General features: G+C 42.9%; 2 protein-coding genes across 2 annotated transcripts; both read left to right on the top strand.

Moving 5' to 3' along the window:
• Nucleotides 1-1,505: 1,505 nt before the first annotated feature.
• On the top strand, nt 1,506-4,136 carry SRGN (serglycin). The gene is made up of 3 exons (XM_010118864.2): nt 1,506-1,659; nt 3,464-3,611; nt 3,785-4,136. The coding sequence occupies exons 1-3, from the start codon at nt 1,569-1,571 to the stop codon at nt 3,996-3,998; spliced, it is 453 nt and encodes a 150-aa protein (XP_010117166.1). The 5' UTR covers nt 1,506-1,568; the 3' UTR covers nt 3,999-4,136.
• Nucleotides 4,137-4,655: 519 nt separating this feature from the next.
• On the top strand, nt 4,656-17,720 carry VPS26A (VPS26 retromer complex component A). The gene is made up of 10 exons (XM_086752375.1): nt 4,656-4,754; nt 5,096-5,254; nt 7,450-7,599; nt 9,336-9,411; nt 11,844-12,000; nt 12,514-12,678; nt 13,140-13,246; nt 14,291-14,359; nt 14,893-15,035; nt 15,954-17,720. Exons 1-10 carry the CDS (start codon nt 4,656-4,658, stop codon nt 16,065-16,067), a joined length of 1,239 nt encoding a protein of 412 aa, XP_086608501.1. The 3' UTR covers nt 16,068-17,720.
• The last annotated feature ends 140 nt before the right edge of the window (nt 17,721-17,860 follow it).

The raw sequence follows: 17,860 nt of genomic DNA on the forward strand, positions 1-17,860 counted from the left end.
TCCCACAGGAGGTTGTTTGCAGCCACTGGAGGGGTGCGGAAGGGGTCGGCGTGTGCCCGTGACCAGCGGAAAATGAGAGGTGTTATTGCAGAAACGGTTTCCGCAGCCTTCAGCAGGCGGAGGCTGATCACCTCCCCGCACGTGTTCTTTGCCAGCTTCCTATTGATGCTGAGCACTGCCTTAAAAAAAAAAAAGAAAAGAAAAGAAAAAGGAGTTGATGCTAAAAATACAAAGTACAAATGAGGCTGGTAGGAATAACCACTGCATGGGAGTCATGCCGTGCCTGCTAGGCTTGAGTCTCTTATTTTTCCCGTGCCTGAAAAAACCCCCATGTGTGGAGGTTCATAATAAATCGCATCGACGCTGAATGTGAAGCTTGATCCCTCTGTCCAGAGGGGACCGGAGAGGGAAGCCACTGGAGGAGTCTCCTCTGCCACACGTGGGGTTTTGGTGGAGCGCTGTGCCCTGGGGAAAGTCAACACTCAGCCCAGATCCCCAGCCTCTGTGGCAGCCTCTGTGGACTTTCCACCACATAAAAATAGATTTACCACAGACAACTTACACTATATCAACTGCAGCATCGTCGAAGGTGCTGGCAGCATGTTAGGCTCACGTCAGTGTCACAGTTAATCCAGCAGCTAATGGTTTGACTAAGAAAAACCCCCATTGCTTAGACAACCTTGTTGTACGGAATTTATTCTTAAGTGAACTCAAGGCAAGCAAAAGGTATGAGCTAGCTGGAAGGCAGCTTCTGTGTATCTGTCTGTACAAAAGCTTTCACGGCTTTCCAGACAGCCTGCTGTCCAAACCCTTTGCCACACTCCCCCAGGCGCTCGCACCACATGGCGATGACCCGGCTGAGCAAACCCGCTGTGCCCTTTCAGAAAGGAGCTGACACATTTCTAGCAGAATATAGTCTCTAAATTAATACATTTTTTCACTTCTACTGTGAGTATCTAAAATCCTGCTTTAAAAATAAAACCCAAACCTGGCATGAGATTCCAGAGATAATTTACTTTTATGGAAAAGATAATTTTCTGGTCTGTGAAACTTGCACCAACTGCAAGTCGCCAGCTTTTAACCCTCCTGGTGGACTGACAGGGGCTTGAGGCAGGGGGAATCGCTGCCAGTGCCAATGCAAAAATGCAGTTGACTGCAAGTCAGGGGATGTGAAGCGCTGCTTTTTCTCTCCAGAGGAGCCAGCAAACACCCTGGAGCCCTCTGAGCATCGGGCAGGTGCTGCATAGGATGCAAACCACAAGCTGCCGACAGCACATGCCTTCAGTCGAGCTGATTGACCTTGCTTAACTTTTCCCTTTGGGGAAAACTGGAGATGAAGGCAATGGGGATTTTTTTGGGGGGGGGGGGTCAGTGATGAAGTGATGAAGTCCAGGAGACCATAGCACCGGGCTTTTCTGTACATGTCTCACTTCCGTCAATCAGGAAGCGATGACGCAGGTTATGGGTTGGGTCTGAGGTTTTGGAAACCTTTTCTAAAAGTCGATCTCTTCACCCTGTTGTACTTCTGAAGTGTGAAGCCGTGGGGAAAGCTGGTGGTGAGCAGGGGGATGCCGGCCAAAATGCAGCTCCTTATCAGATGTAATGGGAGGATTTTCCTGGCTATTTGTTTAATCCTCTTTGTGGGATACACAGCACAAGGTAAAACGGGGCGGTTGTTCTTTCGGTAATCCTCTTTCTGGGCTATGCGGTGTAGGCCAAGTAGACAGCCTCCAAATTTTTCAAACTGACCTTCTTCTAGGGGTAATGAGATCCACTCAGAAAACCTGTTCTGCTAACATTTCATTTTCTGGACGAGGAATGGTAAGAAAAGGTGCTTTTTGCTAGTGGAGTATTTCTGTGTTCCTTTCCCAGCCTCTATGAAAATACACTTGATAAAATAAGTTGCTGTATGTGGGTATATTTTTGAGAAATTATTTCAATATCTTTTTTTTTTTTTAAGTAGCCCTATCATAGTGGTCCAAGTTGCATACCGTTATTCAGTTAGGTAGTTACAGACAGAGTGTGTAACAGTTCCTCTGTCATAACTACTACGGTCTACTTTCCTGGGGAGGCAGGAAAGGAAACTAATTGTAAGTATGAAGAAACTAAACGGCTTATTCGGTACAACATTGCAACACGCAGCACTAAAACAACTAGAAGGAAATGTTGATTCACGGTGACATGTACCCTGTGGATTTGTTTCTTGTAAGGGAGAAGTGCTTTTCAAGCACGCAGAGTATAATTTCTCCCCAGACTAAGGCTGTGATAGTGATAGGCTTTCATTAACTATCTACCACTCAGAGGCTGATCTTTGAGAGATTATGGCTGGCTTTTTGTACGTTGTTTATTTGCAAATTATTAAGCTGCAGTTGTTTGTTTTGCTGTCGCTGTTATTATTAAAAACCTGCTTAATAATATGCTAAGAGAAGAAAATAAGTATGAAAAAGGAATACGCTGTGAAAGAAGCAGGAAATGATACCCATGAGATCTTCTTTCTCTTATCGAGGAGTGTAGGAGGTAGCTGAAAGTCATCTAGTACATTATGGAAATATACAGGGCAATAGAGAAGTGTAATTACAGAAAGATATTCCCAAGAAACCCAGAAAAAGTAGATAAAGTGCCAACAGGGGGAGAATGCGACAGGAGGTTTCAGAACAAATCAATTACATGAGACCAAAAGGAAGGACGAAATGCTGCTGTTTTTATCATTACTTTGCAATCGTTATTTTCTCCTTTTGGTATTTTTTGAAGACTTGCTTTTCAGTGACAGCCCCAGTCAGGCACCTGGGGGGCACCAGAACCAAAACCGTGGGTTTAAGTAACCCTGAGCCATGTCTAGGAGATGCTTTAATCATCTCTACTCTGGCGATGCGTTCCGGGAGCCTACGTAATCCCCAAATCTCCTCCTGCGGCAGGTGGCTTTTGGCACATCTTGAGTTTCCAACCTCCCCACCAAAACTCATCCCATCCAACCTGAAGGGGCAAAGCTGAAGCCAACAGAGCCAGCAGGGATAGGGAGGGCACAGGAGCCAGCTCTCTGCTGGGGTGGCTGCTCTCTAAGAGATTTTGAGATACCTTCAGCAGCTTCAGGGAGAGCTGCAGATGGCCAAGCCCGCAGGTCCTCCACGGATGTGCTGAGCCCCGAGCTGGGGATGAGCCCTGCTGTGACGTTTGTGTGAGACAGCTGTTTCCCAGGGAGTTTCAATTTCTCATTCCCGTGGACTTCCTGGTGCTGTGTGCGAAATGCACCCCATGTGTCCTACTGCAAAGATGTCACTTAAGGTATGGGTAGCCATTTAAAAAAAGTCTTTGGGGTTAATTTAGTTTTCAGCAGTTGAGCAATCAGGGCCACACAAATTACTTTATTCTGCTCCTTTAAGCTTTACTAGGTGCTCATAAAGTTAATAGGTCGTGGCGAATAATGTCCTGGTCCCAGTGAATAACGCACAGCTGATTCAATCAGGTGCTCCGTTGCAGAAGGCAAGGTACAAGAGAGTGAGGTGCCGACCTGACGCCTGGTCCGCTAACTGCATCGAGGAGAAGGGGCCCTGGGTTTACGTGCCCACTGGGGGAGCCAACAGGATCCTTCCTCCCACAGCAGACATGTCCCTGTAAGTTCATGTACTGCACATTTGTCATTAATGCTGCCACTTGAAAATGTCCGGTATTCCCGTCTTTGATAGTACTGTAATAGCATGATTCACCCATGGGAACATGAGGCTTCGGTGTGCTCCTGAACAAAACAATACATTTGGAATAAACTAGCTGCCACTCTGTGTTTCAGGATGAAGAGATACCAGGAGCTGGGTGATATATTCCCACTTTCGGATGAGGAGTCCGGCTCCGGGTCGGACGTCGTGGTGGAAGTGGAGCCAGCCTCTGGGTCAGGGCTTGGTGACGACGATGGCTCCTTTGAGGCGAAGCTGCCTGTCTTCCTAGCAGGCCGACGAGGCAGTGAGCTGAAGCAAAAGCTAACGGAGGAGAATTTGCTCCTGTAGTGCTGGAGACGTCGGCCTCCTTGTGACGGCAGCGGCCTCCCTCGCCTCCTGCGCCCCTTCCCCGGTGCCTTGCCCAATGTGACGGCCACCAAGCGGTTTTAAACCAACTCCAAATCAATAAAAACTTAAAGATCCCTATTGCTTTCGCTCACTAAAAATCCTGATTTGGTCTGAAGTCGCCCTTTGCTTTTTGAGGGTGGGGCAGTCATCCCAATCGGGGGAAAACAGGTTTTGGGGGCCCTGCCGGGTCTATTGTTTCAGGGGTAAAAAATGAAAAAAAGTTGTGTGGTGGGAGTCGCCTGCACGTTAACAAAACTCAGCTAACCACGTCAAATCCGCCTGAGGGGCTGCCTCGCACCTCCTTGCTCGTCTTTTCCTCCCATTTTCCCAAACGCCCGGCAACCGCGACCGTTAGTTCCTGTCAGCGACCACCTCCTCCCGTCCGCTAGGCGGCGCCCTCCCGCCACACCACGCATGCGCCGCTCACCGCCCAGCCGGCCCGCGGCGGGAAGGCGGAAAGCGGCGCGCGGGGCGGGGGGTGGGGGAGGAGTGGAGGGGTGGCGGTCACGTGCGGCGGCGGGGGGGCGTGGCGCGGCGGGCTGTAAGGTCACATGACAGGGGCGCGGGCCGGGAGTCGGCCGCGGAGGGGCACGCACCATGGTGAGTACGGGAGTGGGGGGGGCGGCGGCGGCCGTTACCCGCCAACCGCCGCTCCGCGCGGGCTCGCCGCCTGGGCCAGACCGGGCCGGCGCTGTCGTGCCTTCCTCCCACCCGCCGCACCTGTGGCTCCGGGCTGCGCGTGGAGAAAGCCGCTCCGCCCGGCGCGGTTTGCCCTCCGGCGTCACCGGTTGTCCCTCCCCTCGTTCCCGGTCCGGCCGCGGAGCCCCTGGGTGACCCCCCCGCCCCGTCCGCCGCCGGCCTGGCCGCCCCCTCCCTCCCCGGCCTGCGTCACGCGGCCGCGCTGTTCCCCGCCGCCCGCCTCGCTCCGAGCTGCGCCCGGGGCCTGGTGGGGCCGGGCGGGGCGGGCTCGGGGGAGAGCTGGCAAAGCGGCTCCGGGGCGAGATGGCGGCAAACAAAACGTTTGGGGGTGTTTTTAGCGTGATTTCTGCATTAAGGCTTGGGGTGTTCCCCCGCCGCTCCTCTGTGCGCGCACCCCAGCACGGGGTTTAGTCGTGAAACTCGGCTTCCGTTTCTCCTGCACGGCTGCTGTCGGGGAGGCTTTGGGAAGGGGGTGTGTGATAGTCCCGCGAGCATCGGTAAATCTTTTCGGCAGTTCCGTAAGGCAGCGCTCAAAATGACAGCGGTTGGGGCTGGGGAAATAGCGGCCGCCTTGGCTTAGCAGGTTTGGCCTAGGCGAAGGGCTGGGTGTGCTGTGATGCGTTGATTAAAAAAAAAAGATATTTTAAAGAACCAGTTAGATCAACGTGCTTTGGCTTTCTGAAGCATATGGATTTCTTAACATGTGTCTCTATCTCTGTTGGAGATGCAGAAGTTTTTTAGGGCTCCCTGTGAAGCTGAGGCTGGGATTTTTGCACCGGCTGTCAGCTGCTAGGAGTCCTACAAGTCCTTTAGTGCAACTGTAACATGTAAGGACTGGATGCGGATTGATTTCAGTCCTGATGTATGTAGCAAAATCCTCAGTGTCTGTCTTCTGCATGAGATCAAGAACATAGCCTTGGCCAGCTTTTGAAAACCTTGGTTCTCTGTCTTCATTTTCTTAAGCTGTAACATAATAAGCCATATGATGGCTTCTTAAAATACTTCTTGTTTTGCATAGTTTCCCTGCAGCAGTATCTTCGATAGCAGCTGGAGGAGATACCAGCTGTTGACTTCCTTATTCCATATGTTCTTATTCTCGCTGGAGGAGATCATGGCTAATCCCGAAGGGGTACAGTTGAAATATTCATACGCGGTGTCTTAAGAAGTGATGTGCTACCAGTGTTAGTTCTGGCTGACGCTTGAAATGATAGTACAGCTTTGTAATTTGGAAGGCACTGTGAGACCATCTTGTAGAATGTTTACTTAAAGGTGGTGTGCTTCCTTGTTTACTTGGGGGGGGCGCGGGGAATATAAAGCTAATCTAGAGAATGAATGCAGAATTTCTGAGCAAAAAGTACAGGCATGCCCAAAAGTAATGTGTGTAACAGTTTAAAATAGTCTAAAGATTTGGAAGTCTTGTTGAAACTTTCTTCTTTCTCTCTCCTCCTTCCTTAGGAGCCAAAAACCAAGAATTATTCTAGTGTGCAGTTATTTTAAAGCAATATATATTTCTTGTTTCAGAAATTAATGCAAATATGTGCTTGGAGGATCATTTGGTCTTCATTTGACCACCTTGTTGATCATCTGCTTCTGCTTTTTTTTTTTTTTTTTTTTGTGAGAATGAGAAGTAGATATAACTAGGTTTCAATTAGTTGTATACATCTTTGTGGATTGAACTAAGGCCACTTGCCATCTGAACAAATACAAAGTTGGTTTATTTGGTGAATTGCTGTTTTATAGCTCAAAATGTCTTTGCTTGACTTGTAGAGTTAAGCAAAAAGTCTATGAATGTGCTCAATGCTACTAGGCAGCAGCACTCAGATCAAAATTTCTTCTAGACTTTTTGTTATTAATGCTACGTTTCAAACTTCAGGTCCTCAGAATGTCTTGAAATGTGTTCTTACTGAATTTTTGAGATTAAATTGGTGGCGTGAGAATGGCTGTTTCATGTATACCAAATTCATCCACTTGAAGTGGATGCTCTCATTTGAGAACATAGTGTAATTTCTCCAAAAAGCCCCAAAATCACAGTGAATTAGTGAAGTGTTGTCTGCTTTAGTACATCAAAGCAGATTAGTGCCTAATTCCTAGGAGAAAATGTGAGCTTTTATAGTAATCTTGTTGACTTTCCCATAGAGCCGCTAATGTGTTTTGCAGCTTCTTGTAAGACGTGTTTATGCAAGGTCAAAGGATGGTCTCTCCGAGTTTCTTGTGTTTGGTGCTGGTCAAAAGTTCGTGCCTAGGGAATGCCGTTGTAAGGTGAGGACAAACAGTTAATGCTGGTAATGGGTTGGTGCCCGGAGCAGTATCACAGGTAAACTTGTAACAAAAAAATCAATGGTTGGAAACTTTGTAGTGACAGAAACCAAAGTTGTGTTTACAATAGTAACATTTGAAATATTTGTTAATCTTGTAGTGCAGTAGTAATAATGGTAATTATGCTGTGTACTTCTTAATAAACTTCATCTTTTGTAAGAGCTGTCACTGCTTGTTACTGACCTGATTTCAGTTATTTGCTAGATGGACAACTGTCTTTTGTCATCGCTGTTCGTTGGGTCTGTAATAATAGCTTTGTAATGTCATGGGAGGACAAACGTTTTTCCCCAATGTTTAGTGTACAGGTGCAAGTAAATACCACATTTAAAACAGAGTGTCCGCTGTGTAGTAACTTATCTGGTTCTTGTTATTCCAGAGTTTTCTTGGAGGCTTTTTTGCTCCTGTTTGTGAGATTGATGTTATTCTTAATGATGCTGAAACACGAAAACCAGCAGAAATCAAAACAGAAGATGGTAAAGTAGAAAAGCATTTCCTCTTCTATGATGGAGAATCTGTTTCGGGAAAGGTAACTTTTGTTTTTTCTTTTGTGAGTATTAATTACTGTACTGACTCTGGCATGCATATACATGTAGGAAGTTAGATGGAAAACTGGTATAAGCAAGAGCTGCAACTTCAGCTTGTGTTGTTATTCAAAGAGGAAACTGTTTTCCTTTGTATGGTGTTTTTAACCATAGGCATTCAGGCAACTAATAAAACTGGATGTTTTGAGCAGTAGCTGTTTATTTGTTTCCGGTTATCTTGTACTTAGGAATAAGCTTTTGTGCAACTGTGTGCAATCCTGTCTTTGCTTCTGATAACAAAATTATTCCAAACTTGATCCCCCTTCTTCCCCATGAACTCCAAAATCCACAACCTGACACCCGTAATAGTAATTTTTGGCTGGTGCAGCCAACCTGCTTTGCATACCCTGAAGCTGAACCTTACATTTCCTGCCCTGAAGTGGTTTCTGGAATTGCATCAGAGGAGCAATGTATTAACTTCAGCTGACTGCTGAGTCAACAAGAGTTTTTCTTGTTGGAAAAAATAAGAAGTTGAGATTGCCAGAGGGATTCCTCTACTTCTAGTATTGCACTTAGGAACTCCTTGCCATCACTCTGGGTTTACTGGAGCCATTCTCATTCTTTGACTATTTCTGTTATGATTTGCTTTTCCTCCAAGAAATGTGAGCCACGTATTGGGTCCTAAGATCGACTTTTAAATACCTACTTTGGTCTTGGCTGACCTTTTGTCACTGGGTGTCTTCCTGCTCTTAAGGTATCTTTCCATGCTAAGATCTTGGTTCTCTAGAAAGATTCTTTAATGGATGTGAAATTCTGACAAGATGGGCCTCAAATTCGGGAAACAGAGGGAACCAGCATTCCTATGTTCACTGGCCTGAGCACTTCTTGCTTGTATCAGCAATGCCCCAGAGGTGCTTGATGGGTTTTGGCTAACGCAGTGGGATAAGGAGGTTTGGGAGACCTGTAATTTATTGGACAACTTCCCCTCTACCTTCTCCTCCTTTTCACCACAAAGACAGATTATTCAAGTGATCTACTTCCTACTCAGATATCAATGAGGTACTGGATTTTAAGGTACAGGAATTCCTCTGATCATTGCTGCCTCGTAAGGAAACAGTACATATGCTTAATATTTACATGTTTCCATAGAAAGTAACCTTATGGAATCTCTTCTTGTGAGGCAAGGCCTAATAGTGATAATCAAATTCACAAATGCAGATATTGATAGTAGGCTTCATTTTTTGTTATTTTTCATTGACTTCTCTAAAACCAGTACTTAGCTGGCTGCTGAGAAAGGGACGAAGTTCCCTTGACCTGAAAGGGATGCATCTCATGACAGTTATTTTTTGGGCTTCCAAATGTGACTATCAGAAGGTGCTTCGACGGTCTCTGCCTTCAAAGATGGCAAGGAGGTCACGACTGGCTTATGCAAACTCTACTGAGGCTCTGGCTTAGATTGTTAGTTTTGGGACTTGGAAGTTTAAAGCTCACTTTTTAAATTAAGTCTTGTGGATAATGAGATTTTTCCTAAATTCTGTAGTGGCACCTGGGTAATGCTTAATTTCATAGTCAGGTGTTTGATTTGGTTACCTTCAAGCTCAGATAGTGCTGTTGAGAAGAGGTCTCAGTTTTTAGAGACATGTAGTAATGTACTTTCTTTTTACTAAGATATATATTAGAGTGAAAGTGTTGAAAAGTTTTAACTGTTGGGTCTGTCTTTTTTTTTTTTTTGCCTTGGTAGGTGAACATCTCCTTTAAGCAGCATGGGAAGAGACTAGAGCACCAAGGAATTAGAATTGAATTTGTAGGACAAATTGGTGAGTTTTGAAGCTGTAACAAGGATGTTAGGTGATGTGGTTTATATGGAACTTTGTGCTTGTGACTGACAGCAGTTTGACTCAAATGCTGCAACCTGATCGGGTTAGTGGGTGACAAGTGTCAAAGGAAGATGGTATCCTACTCATTTTGACACAAGTGATGTACTTATTTGTGCTAGTCAGAAAATCATTGGGAGGGAGGATATGTACATGTAAGGAATAATGGGGATGGTGGGTATTTTGTCTGTCTCAGACCAAGTTAAGAGTTTAAGAACCACTAGAGACCTCTAAAAACTAAGCTTGTGACCACGGTACATGTAGTTTCTGCTTCATATATTTCACACTATTAATTTTTAACTTAAACACAGTTTTCCCTCTGATTATAAATGATGAATGACCCTGATGTAAAAAACAAAATCAAAGTACCTTATTTTTTTTTTCTGCCTGTGCCTTGTTTGCCAAGATACCAGGCATAGCTACTGTGCCAGGCTTCTTAATTCTTGTCTTTAATTCTGGCTCTGAAAGAGAAGCAGCATAGAAAAGAAATGATGGGGCAGCCTGTAGGAAAACATTTCTGAAATGATTCTTTGGTGGTTGGTTTTCTAAAACATAGTTTTACACTGTTAACTTAAAATAGTATTGAAGTTTCAGAGGATCGCTGTGCTTTTTAGCACAGATAATGTACTGATGTTAAAAAAGTAATTTTCTTCTAACTGTATCTGAGTCTGGTTAGATTTGAACTATAAAAAATTTTGATCGTGTCTAACTTCTTACCGCTTGAGGTAACATCTTCACCCTTACACTGATGCCAAATTTCCTTCCTTCTGTTAGAGAGCTGTTTCCATTATTGTCCCCCTTGGAAGTAAATCTTCATGTTTCAGCCTCATGCAATTGATTTTTGATTAGAAAGTCACAAACTCTATTTCTGATCAGTCGGTAGGCTCCAGTACCCTGTGTCTGAACTATTACATAGCATGTATGACTGACACCTGCTGCTGTATGCTTTGAGGTTTTGATCAGTGGGGGTGTGAAAGCAAACTTTCAGAATAAAGCAGCAGTGTGATGGGAATGAGGCATTTAGAGGTAGGGAAAAATAGAACTCAAGTATGTAATCTTTGTTTAGTTTGTTGTCCTCTAATAGCTGTACAGACTGTTCTTCATCTACTCTGTATTCATTTTATTCTCTGAATGACTTTAATTTGATATGGTGGTTTTTTTTGAATTTTGTGTGTTTTTGGGGCTCTCTGTTGTGCTACCATTTAGAAATCCTCAGAGTTATGAAGAAGTGGTTTAAGGTACTGCTTTTTGTACTTGTCCGTGTTGTCTTGCATCCTTTCAGGTTTTAATATAATAAGATAAAAGCACCCCAGTAGTGTGATCTGTCTCTGTACTTCTTGGCAGACTAGCTCCAGCAGCGTGTCAAAGACATATTCTAAACCAGCTCTTCAGAGTACAGCTTTTCTGACTGGCACAAAAAGTATTGGATATGCAACAGTAAATAAACCTTGTATTAGATAAGTTATTGTCATAGCAAACAAAGTAGACATGACAAAGATAATTTGTAGTCGTATTAGAAAATAAGCAATTACTAGTTTCTACCAAACTGGCAATGATAAACTGTGGAGTTGGTGTGTTTAGTTCATTTTTTCCTCTTCTGAAAAACTTCAGTCTGTGTAAAATCGACATGTTTGTAGCTGATATTTTTGGTTATGAATTGTAGAGAAGCTTGGTTTTATATACTAAAGTGTTTAAATTTTTTTATGGCAAAGTTAATTTTTTTTTTCTCAAGGTTTTATTTTGGTAAGAATGGCATGACATAGATCTAGGGGTGAATAATAATGACACTGGTCTAGGGGCAGGAGATGCTGTTGCTGTGAAACTGGTGTGTCTGTGCTTATGTATTAAGAACTTGTTTCCAAATGACTGACTTAGACCAGTGGTCATAATAAGCCATTTCATTGTGGCACTAGTAGTAATAATAAACCATTTGATAGGTGGTGTTAATCTGTGGGAGACCAGTTGGGATCACTGATGTGTCCTAAATGAGCCAGTCTTGATGTTGCTTGGATTTTGTCCCTTCAGCAATGAATGCTGGAAGCCAAAGTCGAGCAATGCCAATTACAGAGAATGCGAGGCAAGAAGTGCTTATTAAAGCTAGCTAAACTATCATTAAAAAAAGATGCCATGCTATTGAAGCTTCAAATATGTGTTCTGTTCATTGCAGCCAGCTCTTTAGGAATGCTTACTGTAGGCTGCTGAAACTGAAGATAACTTTGAAAAACTGGATAAAACATTTGGTCAGATACGTGTAACTTAAATCAAATTACTTGCTTCAGTTGTCCTCTCCCACCTGCTCCTGCCAAATTAGAGACAGTTTTGTTTGCTAAAAATAAACACTGAAATATGTTTTCCTTTAACTTCCTCAACTTTAGAGCTCTTCAATGACAAAAGCAATACCCATGAATTTGTAAACTTAGTGAAAGAACTGGCCTTACCTGGAGAACTGACCCAAAACAGAAGTTATGACTTTGAATTCATGCAGGTTGAGAAGCCATACGAATCCTACATTGGTGCCAATGTCAGACTGAGGTTTGTAACTGTTAAGCCTTCTTTCCCCTCCTCCCATACAGCAAATTAATAATTTGGCAATTATACTGCCCACTTTCCCTTGCCTTCCTCCTTTGGGATTTCAAGTCAGACGTGTAACAGCCAGTAGCCAGTGTGCCATGATTGGAGTTGAGATTGTGTTATAAGGTAGCCTGTTCTACTTTATTTGGAGCTGCTCAGTGTTGTTTGTATAGATAAATTAATTCAGTTTGATCAAGTGAAGACAGTCCATGTCTTGCCTTAAAAAAAAAAAAAATCCCCCAAACCAACCAAAAAAAAAAACCCAAAACAAAACAAAAACCCACAACCAAACAAAACACGCCCACATTTCTACCTGTAAGTGTTTTGTCTTGCATGTTGGTGTTTTATTCTTTTTTGCTTAGTCTTAAGAGAATGCACTCTTTCCTTTCAAAGAATACCTGTACTTCAGAACAGAAGGGCTTTTACCTTGGCAATTCTGGATAATTATGGTTAATTTGGTGGCTTTCTTCCTAGATATTTTCTAAAAGTGACAATAGTGAGACGGCTGTCAGACTTGGTGAAAGAATATGATCTGATTGTTCACCAGCTTGCTACGTACCCAGATGTAAACAACTCCATTAAAATGGAAGTAGGAATTGAAGACTGTCTTCATATAGAGTTTGAATACAATAAGTCCAAGTAAGTGTCACTTAGAACAAAATGCATTCAAGTAAATATCTTGGGTTAAAAAGGCAGAGTATGTAATATTTGATGAACAACCTGGCATCTGGAGACTTATAATTGAAAATGCTGCTTTACATTTTTATTTTGTTGAGCTGTTTGGTTACTAATTACATAATGGCCTTTTTTGAGGAATACTTGTCTGTTCTGCCTTCAGTAGTAGTAGTAAGGTCACTGTCAAATATTTGACTTGATTTCTGCATTTATACTTTTTCTATATAACTATAGTACTTCCTTTACTAATACTGCAATGATGGAAAGATGCTAATCGCACTGGTCTCCCCGAGATGCTTAGCTCAGTGGGGAAGCTCTAAATAATTAACAGGCAGATAAGGTAACTGTCTGTGTAACTTGTATTCAAGAAGGTGTAAAAGTTGTCTTTATTCTTTAATGGAAACCCCCATTCTGTTCTTTTAAAGGTATCACTTAAAGGATGTGATTGTTGGAAAAATTTATTTCCTCTTAGTGAGAATAAAAATTCAGCACATGGAGTTGCAGCTGATCAAAAAGGAGATTACTGGAATTGGTAAGAGAAACAAAGTCCAAAAGCAATGGCAACTTGAATGCCTGTTGAGCCTTGTGCAAACCTGGAGAGTGAAGTCAGTAGTTGCAGCTTTGGCTAAACTGATGCTCCATGTGCTTCTTTTTCACTGGTGTTTGACTACCATTTGCATCTTGTGCTTTGGTAATCATACTTGGTGGTCAACATTGTCAGTCTGTGTTCAGGGACTGTGAGTGCTGGGTGAGCTTCACAAACGTGAACCATTGTAAATGGAACTTGAGCATAAATATGCAGCAGCTTAATCAGCCTTGATAGATAAGGAACAAGAGAAGAGGTATGAAATGCATCCTGAAGACCCCCCTGCCTCTGCAGAGATTAGCTGAAGTGGGCTTGGTAAGGATTAGCATGAATGTCTCATGTTCTGGAAATGCGTCATTTTCAATCAACCTAAAACAGATATGATGGAAATATCAAGAGGCTTTGGAGCAGAAACAGCTTGATTATTGCAGATCAGGCTTGTACACCCTAGAACTAGGAAGGCAATAAGAGGCTGTGACTCATGACTTTATTCCCCGGTGGCTGGGGCCCTACTGAGCTGCCTGCGTGGAAACTGTTGACTTTTGTGGCTGAATTACGTACTCTTGTTTGTTCATCCTAGGCTCTGGAGAAAGGTGTCTCTTGTTCTGGGTGATAACCCTTCAGGTTTCTAGTCTGATCACGGCCTATCAGTGTCTGTTGCTAGCACTGCCTACCAAACAGAACTGTTTCACAAGTCCTACCCTGCATACTTGTCCCTTATTTAAAGCCTGCATCCCCAGGGCTCCTTTGAAGCACTGGCTACTGCCTCTTCTGGGTCACTGTGGGGAGGAGAGAGTAAGAAATAGATGCTGTGCCTGGGAGAGGGTTTTGCTTGCTTTAGCTGTGTTTAACTTGTATGCAAGACAAAGGCAAAAAAAAAAAAAAGTGTTGTGTAATTTAAATGCTGCAGAGTAGAAATTGCTGTAATAAAGCTTTGTAAGTGTTTAAAATTGAAGCATGTGTTCTCACAGTGAAAACTTATTTCACCAGGACCCAGTACCACAACAGAGACTGAAACCATTGCAAAGTATGAAATAATGGATGGTGCACCGGTTAAAGGTAAATAACTGTGCTTGTTTTAAAGGGTAAGCATTTTGAGTTAAAACTGTATTTAAAAAAAAAAATAAAATAGAGGGAAAGAGATGACTCGTATAAATTTTTCTTGGAGAAACGACACTCTTCCTTAGATTGCTGAAATGATATTCAAAGCAGAGATTTCTATTGATTAGGGCATTTCATTTGGGATCCTGGTAATTCTTACCCTTATTAACCATTGGCAGCTCTGTGACCGATCCTTTTATCGCTTTGATTCAAACCTGACTTCGTGGTCTAGACCAGCTCTAGAGAGTTCAAGATACTGATCCTTTTTGTCATGCCTGGCTACCATGCTTCCACTGAGGAAGTATTCGCACTTGTGATTTCATGCTTGCTTTTGTGTTCAATGTTGTGTTTGTGACTTTTTTTTTCTTTCTTTAACCAAGGATGGGGCACAAGACAGTGCTTGGGAAAGTGCCTTTATCTTGCATGTCTTTTGAAACTGCATTAATGACATCCAGTTTTAAGGAGCTAATTGCAACTTTTCTTTTTTAAAGGTGAATCGATTCCTATAAGACTGTTCTTAGCAGGCTATGACCCGACTCCAACAATGAGGGATGTCAACAAAAAATTTTCAGTGAGATACTTCTTAAATCTAGTGCTTGTGGATGAAGAAGACAGACGATACTTCAAACAGCAGGTATGGTCTATAGGAATGTTGTAGAATTATCTGGGCTGTTGAATGTTCAAGCTAGCATGTACAGCACATTAGAAGCCACCGATGCTTCATGTATGGCATAGGCATTGCTGCTGGCAAGTGTATTGGAAGCTGTGTGGAAAAGATTAGCTTGTGAAAAAGAGCCAAGGGGGGTGACAGATGCTATTTCAGCAAGGATAGGATGCTCTGTGCCATAGAACAAACTTACATTGTGAATATCCAGACAAAACACTTTGTGTGTAAAATGAGCTACAGGTGCATTTGTCTTCTCGCTTTCTTAAATTACTGCAGAGGGATTTCCCCTTCCAGCATTAGCCCAATTTCAAAGTTGCTAAACTGTAAGAAGGGCTAAGACATCTGACTGAAAATGTCACAAAATTTGAGGTCATGCTGAGGAAAGGAATAGCAAACAGGGTCACCTGAATGCAGCTATGCAGATTACATCAGAATCTTCCTTTTAAAGAATAGACAAGACAATGTAATTAAAAGTGGAAAACAAAAGGTAACTGGAGCATACAGTGGCTATGATGAGCTTTGGATTTTGAGAAAAGGAGGAAGAAAAACTTATTGAACCCTTTAATACTGTCCAAGTTGGGAGTATAGTTTTTAAGGACGAGGTTACTGCTCAAGATTGATAAAGGTAAGTGTTTAGGCAGTAAATAAATATGTAAAAATAATTGTGTTGTCTTTCTCTTACTTCCCATATGTGCTGCCCTGTTCTGTAAGTAGCAGGGGTGCAGAGTTGTGTGTTTTTTTTGTTTTTTTTTTTTTTTTTCTTCTTCTGTGGTGTGTTGAGTTGTTCCCCCCCGCCCAAAGTCTGACTATCAAGAACTTAAGGTACTTGATGCTGCTGGCTTAATGGTTAATGGTGGTTTCAAAAGTGTTTGCTTTCTCAAACAGGAGATAATCTTATGGAGAAAAGCTCCTGAGAAGCTGAGGAAACAACGACCAAACTTTCACCAGCGACTTGAATCTCCAGAATCACAAGCATCTGCTGAGCAACCTGAAATGTGAACTAGTATAAGGTGAAAAACTTTGATGCTTCAGCAGGTTAAAGATGGCAGCAGCCTGTGGGAAAAGAAGGCCAAAATTCCCATTACAACTGTCTTCCTTCATCTTGCAGTGCTGCATTTACCATACTACTAAAGCGTTCTTCAGTTAAACGTTCAAGTATGTATATACATTTAAAATAAAGTGCTTTCTCAAACACTGGAACTTTCTTAAGCTACTATTTTATACTGCACATTTACTTTTATTTGATAATGTTACATGCACTTGAATATGCATAAGCTTAAATCTAGTTATTTCCATGCATGGTAGGCTGGTATATTTGATTTTTTTGCTGATCACCTATACAGTGTAGACTAAAGCATTTCCCTTCTCATGTTGTTTATTGCATGTTTCTTTCCAATGTTGCTTATTTGCATTTGTTTTGTTTTGAAACTACAGTAAGACACAATTGACTAAATCACACTAAAAATTGAGGTTTACGGTGAATTTGTCCTAAGACTTCTATTTACTGTGTTAGACAGGGTTTAACTGAAACTGCGTGTATATGCACTATGACTATGATAACTGTGGAGCCTTCAGACACCTTACCAAGATTTCTAAGAAGCTTTGAATCTGTCAGTAGCAAAGAATGTTAGGAAGCATCTTTGCCCTCCCTTCCCCAATTCTCTCTCTACTGTACTTCCCTAAGTTTTTCATAGGGGTCACCCCTGACTTTCTGGGGCCCGTTGCCCAGTAACTAGTGACTGTAGAGATGTTGTAATGATTTCACCTTCAGGTGGTGAGTGGGTAAAGTATTTGAACGTAATTATCTCTTATTGATTAAATAAATGCTGGTAACATTGATTATTTTGCAAATACCTGAAACGATGTGGTTCCTCCTGGCTTTGTGATTCCACTGTCTTCACAGTCTGTCTCCTCACTGTCCTGACAGGAGAGGCAAAATGTCCTCAAAGGGCATCCTCCTTCTAGTCCATCTGGGCCTGTTGTGAGGGCAAACAAGCTTTTTGTGGTCTTCTGGAAAGGTATTTTGAAACTAGGCAAGCCTTAGAACTCTTAGAAGCTTGTCTGGCACGGCAGATCATTTGTCTTAATCATCTCACATGCATTTTGTGTTTGAAGAAATAGCTGAAAGGAGTTAGCCTTCATCTCCTCACGACGGAGCAGGTGCTCTGTTCTCAGACGTGTGGCTTGGGCACAAAACGAAGCCTGCTGTGCGGAAGGCTACTTGCGCTTGTAGTTCACTTGGCCTTTAGACCAAGACTTCTCAACTCCGGTGCAAGTGTCATTGGTAACCTTACTTTATGAGTAAGTAAATAATCAGATTACATTTCTGTAAGAACTGTTTTATTACTGTGGCACTTTGATAAAGCAGACACAGACTCTGTACTTTACGCTAGGATACTTCTAACGCGGCTGTCTCTGAATGAGAGCAAATTTAACTCCCTCATGTAAGTGCCTGATTAGAAATTTAAAAAATAAAGTTAAAAAAGCCAAATATTTTCATGGTCACTTGCATGTTGTAATCTGGAAATGATTCCGAGAGATTTTGAAAACCTGATTGTATTTAACCAGCCTCAGATTGTGCAACCATGTATAATAAACGGGAAACCTCCTGAGCTGCTCTTTGAATTATTAAACCGGCTGTATTCTCACTAACATCTGCGTCGTCTTTGCTTGGCAGGGGCGTTTCGCGGCCTCGTTGCTTCAGGCTCCCTTGTAACGGGCGCGGCCGGCGGGGCCTCTCGGCGCCCTTCCCGCCGCGTAGCGCGCGGTGTCCGCTTCCCGCCCTCTGGGCC

This window comes from Chlamydotis macqueenii, chromosome 7, assembly GCF_036417535.1.
Source record: "Chlamydotis macqueenii isolate bChlMac1 chromosome 7, bChlMac1.mat, whole genome shotgun sequence".
Classification (NCBI taxonomy): Eukaryota; Metazoa; Chordata; class Aves; order Otidiformes; family Otididae; genus Chlamydotis; species Chlamydotis macqueenii.

Bases quoted from the DNA above. Each gene is read 5' to 3' on its own strand.
- SRGN (XM_010118864.2), top strand. From the start codon at position 1,569: ATGCCGGCCAAAATGCAGCTCCTTATCAGATGTAATGGGAGGATTTTC. The intron at 1,660-3,463 runs GTAAAACGGGGC...TGATTCAATCAG, and splicing joins TGTGGGATACACAGCACAAG to GTGCTCCGTTGCAGAAGGCA. The intron at 3,612-3,784 runs GTAAGTTCATGT...TCTGTGTTTCAG, and splicing joins CCCACAGCAGACATGTCCCT to GATGAAGAGATACCAGGAGC.
- VPS26A (XM_086752375.1), top strand. From the start codon at position 4,656: ATGGTGAGTACGGGAGTGGGGGGGGCGGCGGCGGCCGTTACCCGCCAA. The intron at 9,412-11,843 runs GTGAGTTTTGAA...CCTCAACTTTAG, and splicing joins TGAATTTGTAGGACAAATTG to AGCTCTTCAATGACAAAAGC. The intron at 15,036-15,953 runs GTATGGTCTATA...TTTCTCAAACAG, and splicing joins GACGATACTTCAAACAGCAG to GAGATAATCTTATGGAGAAA.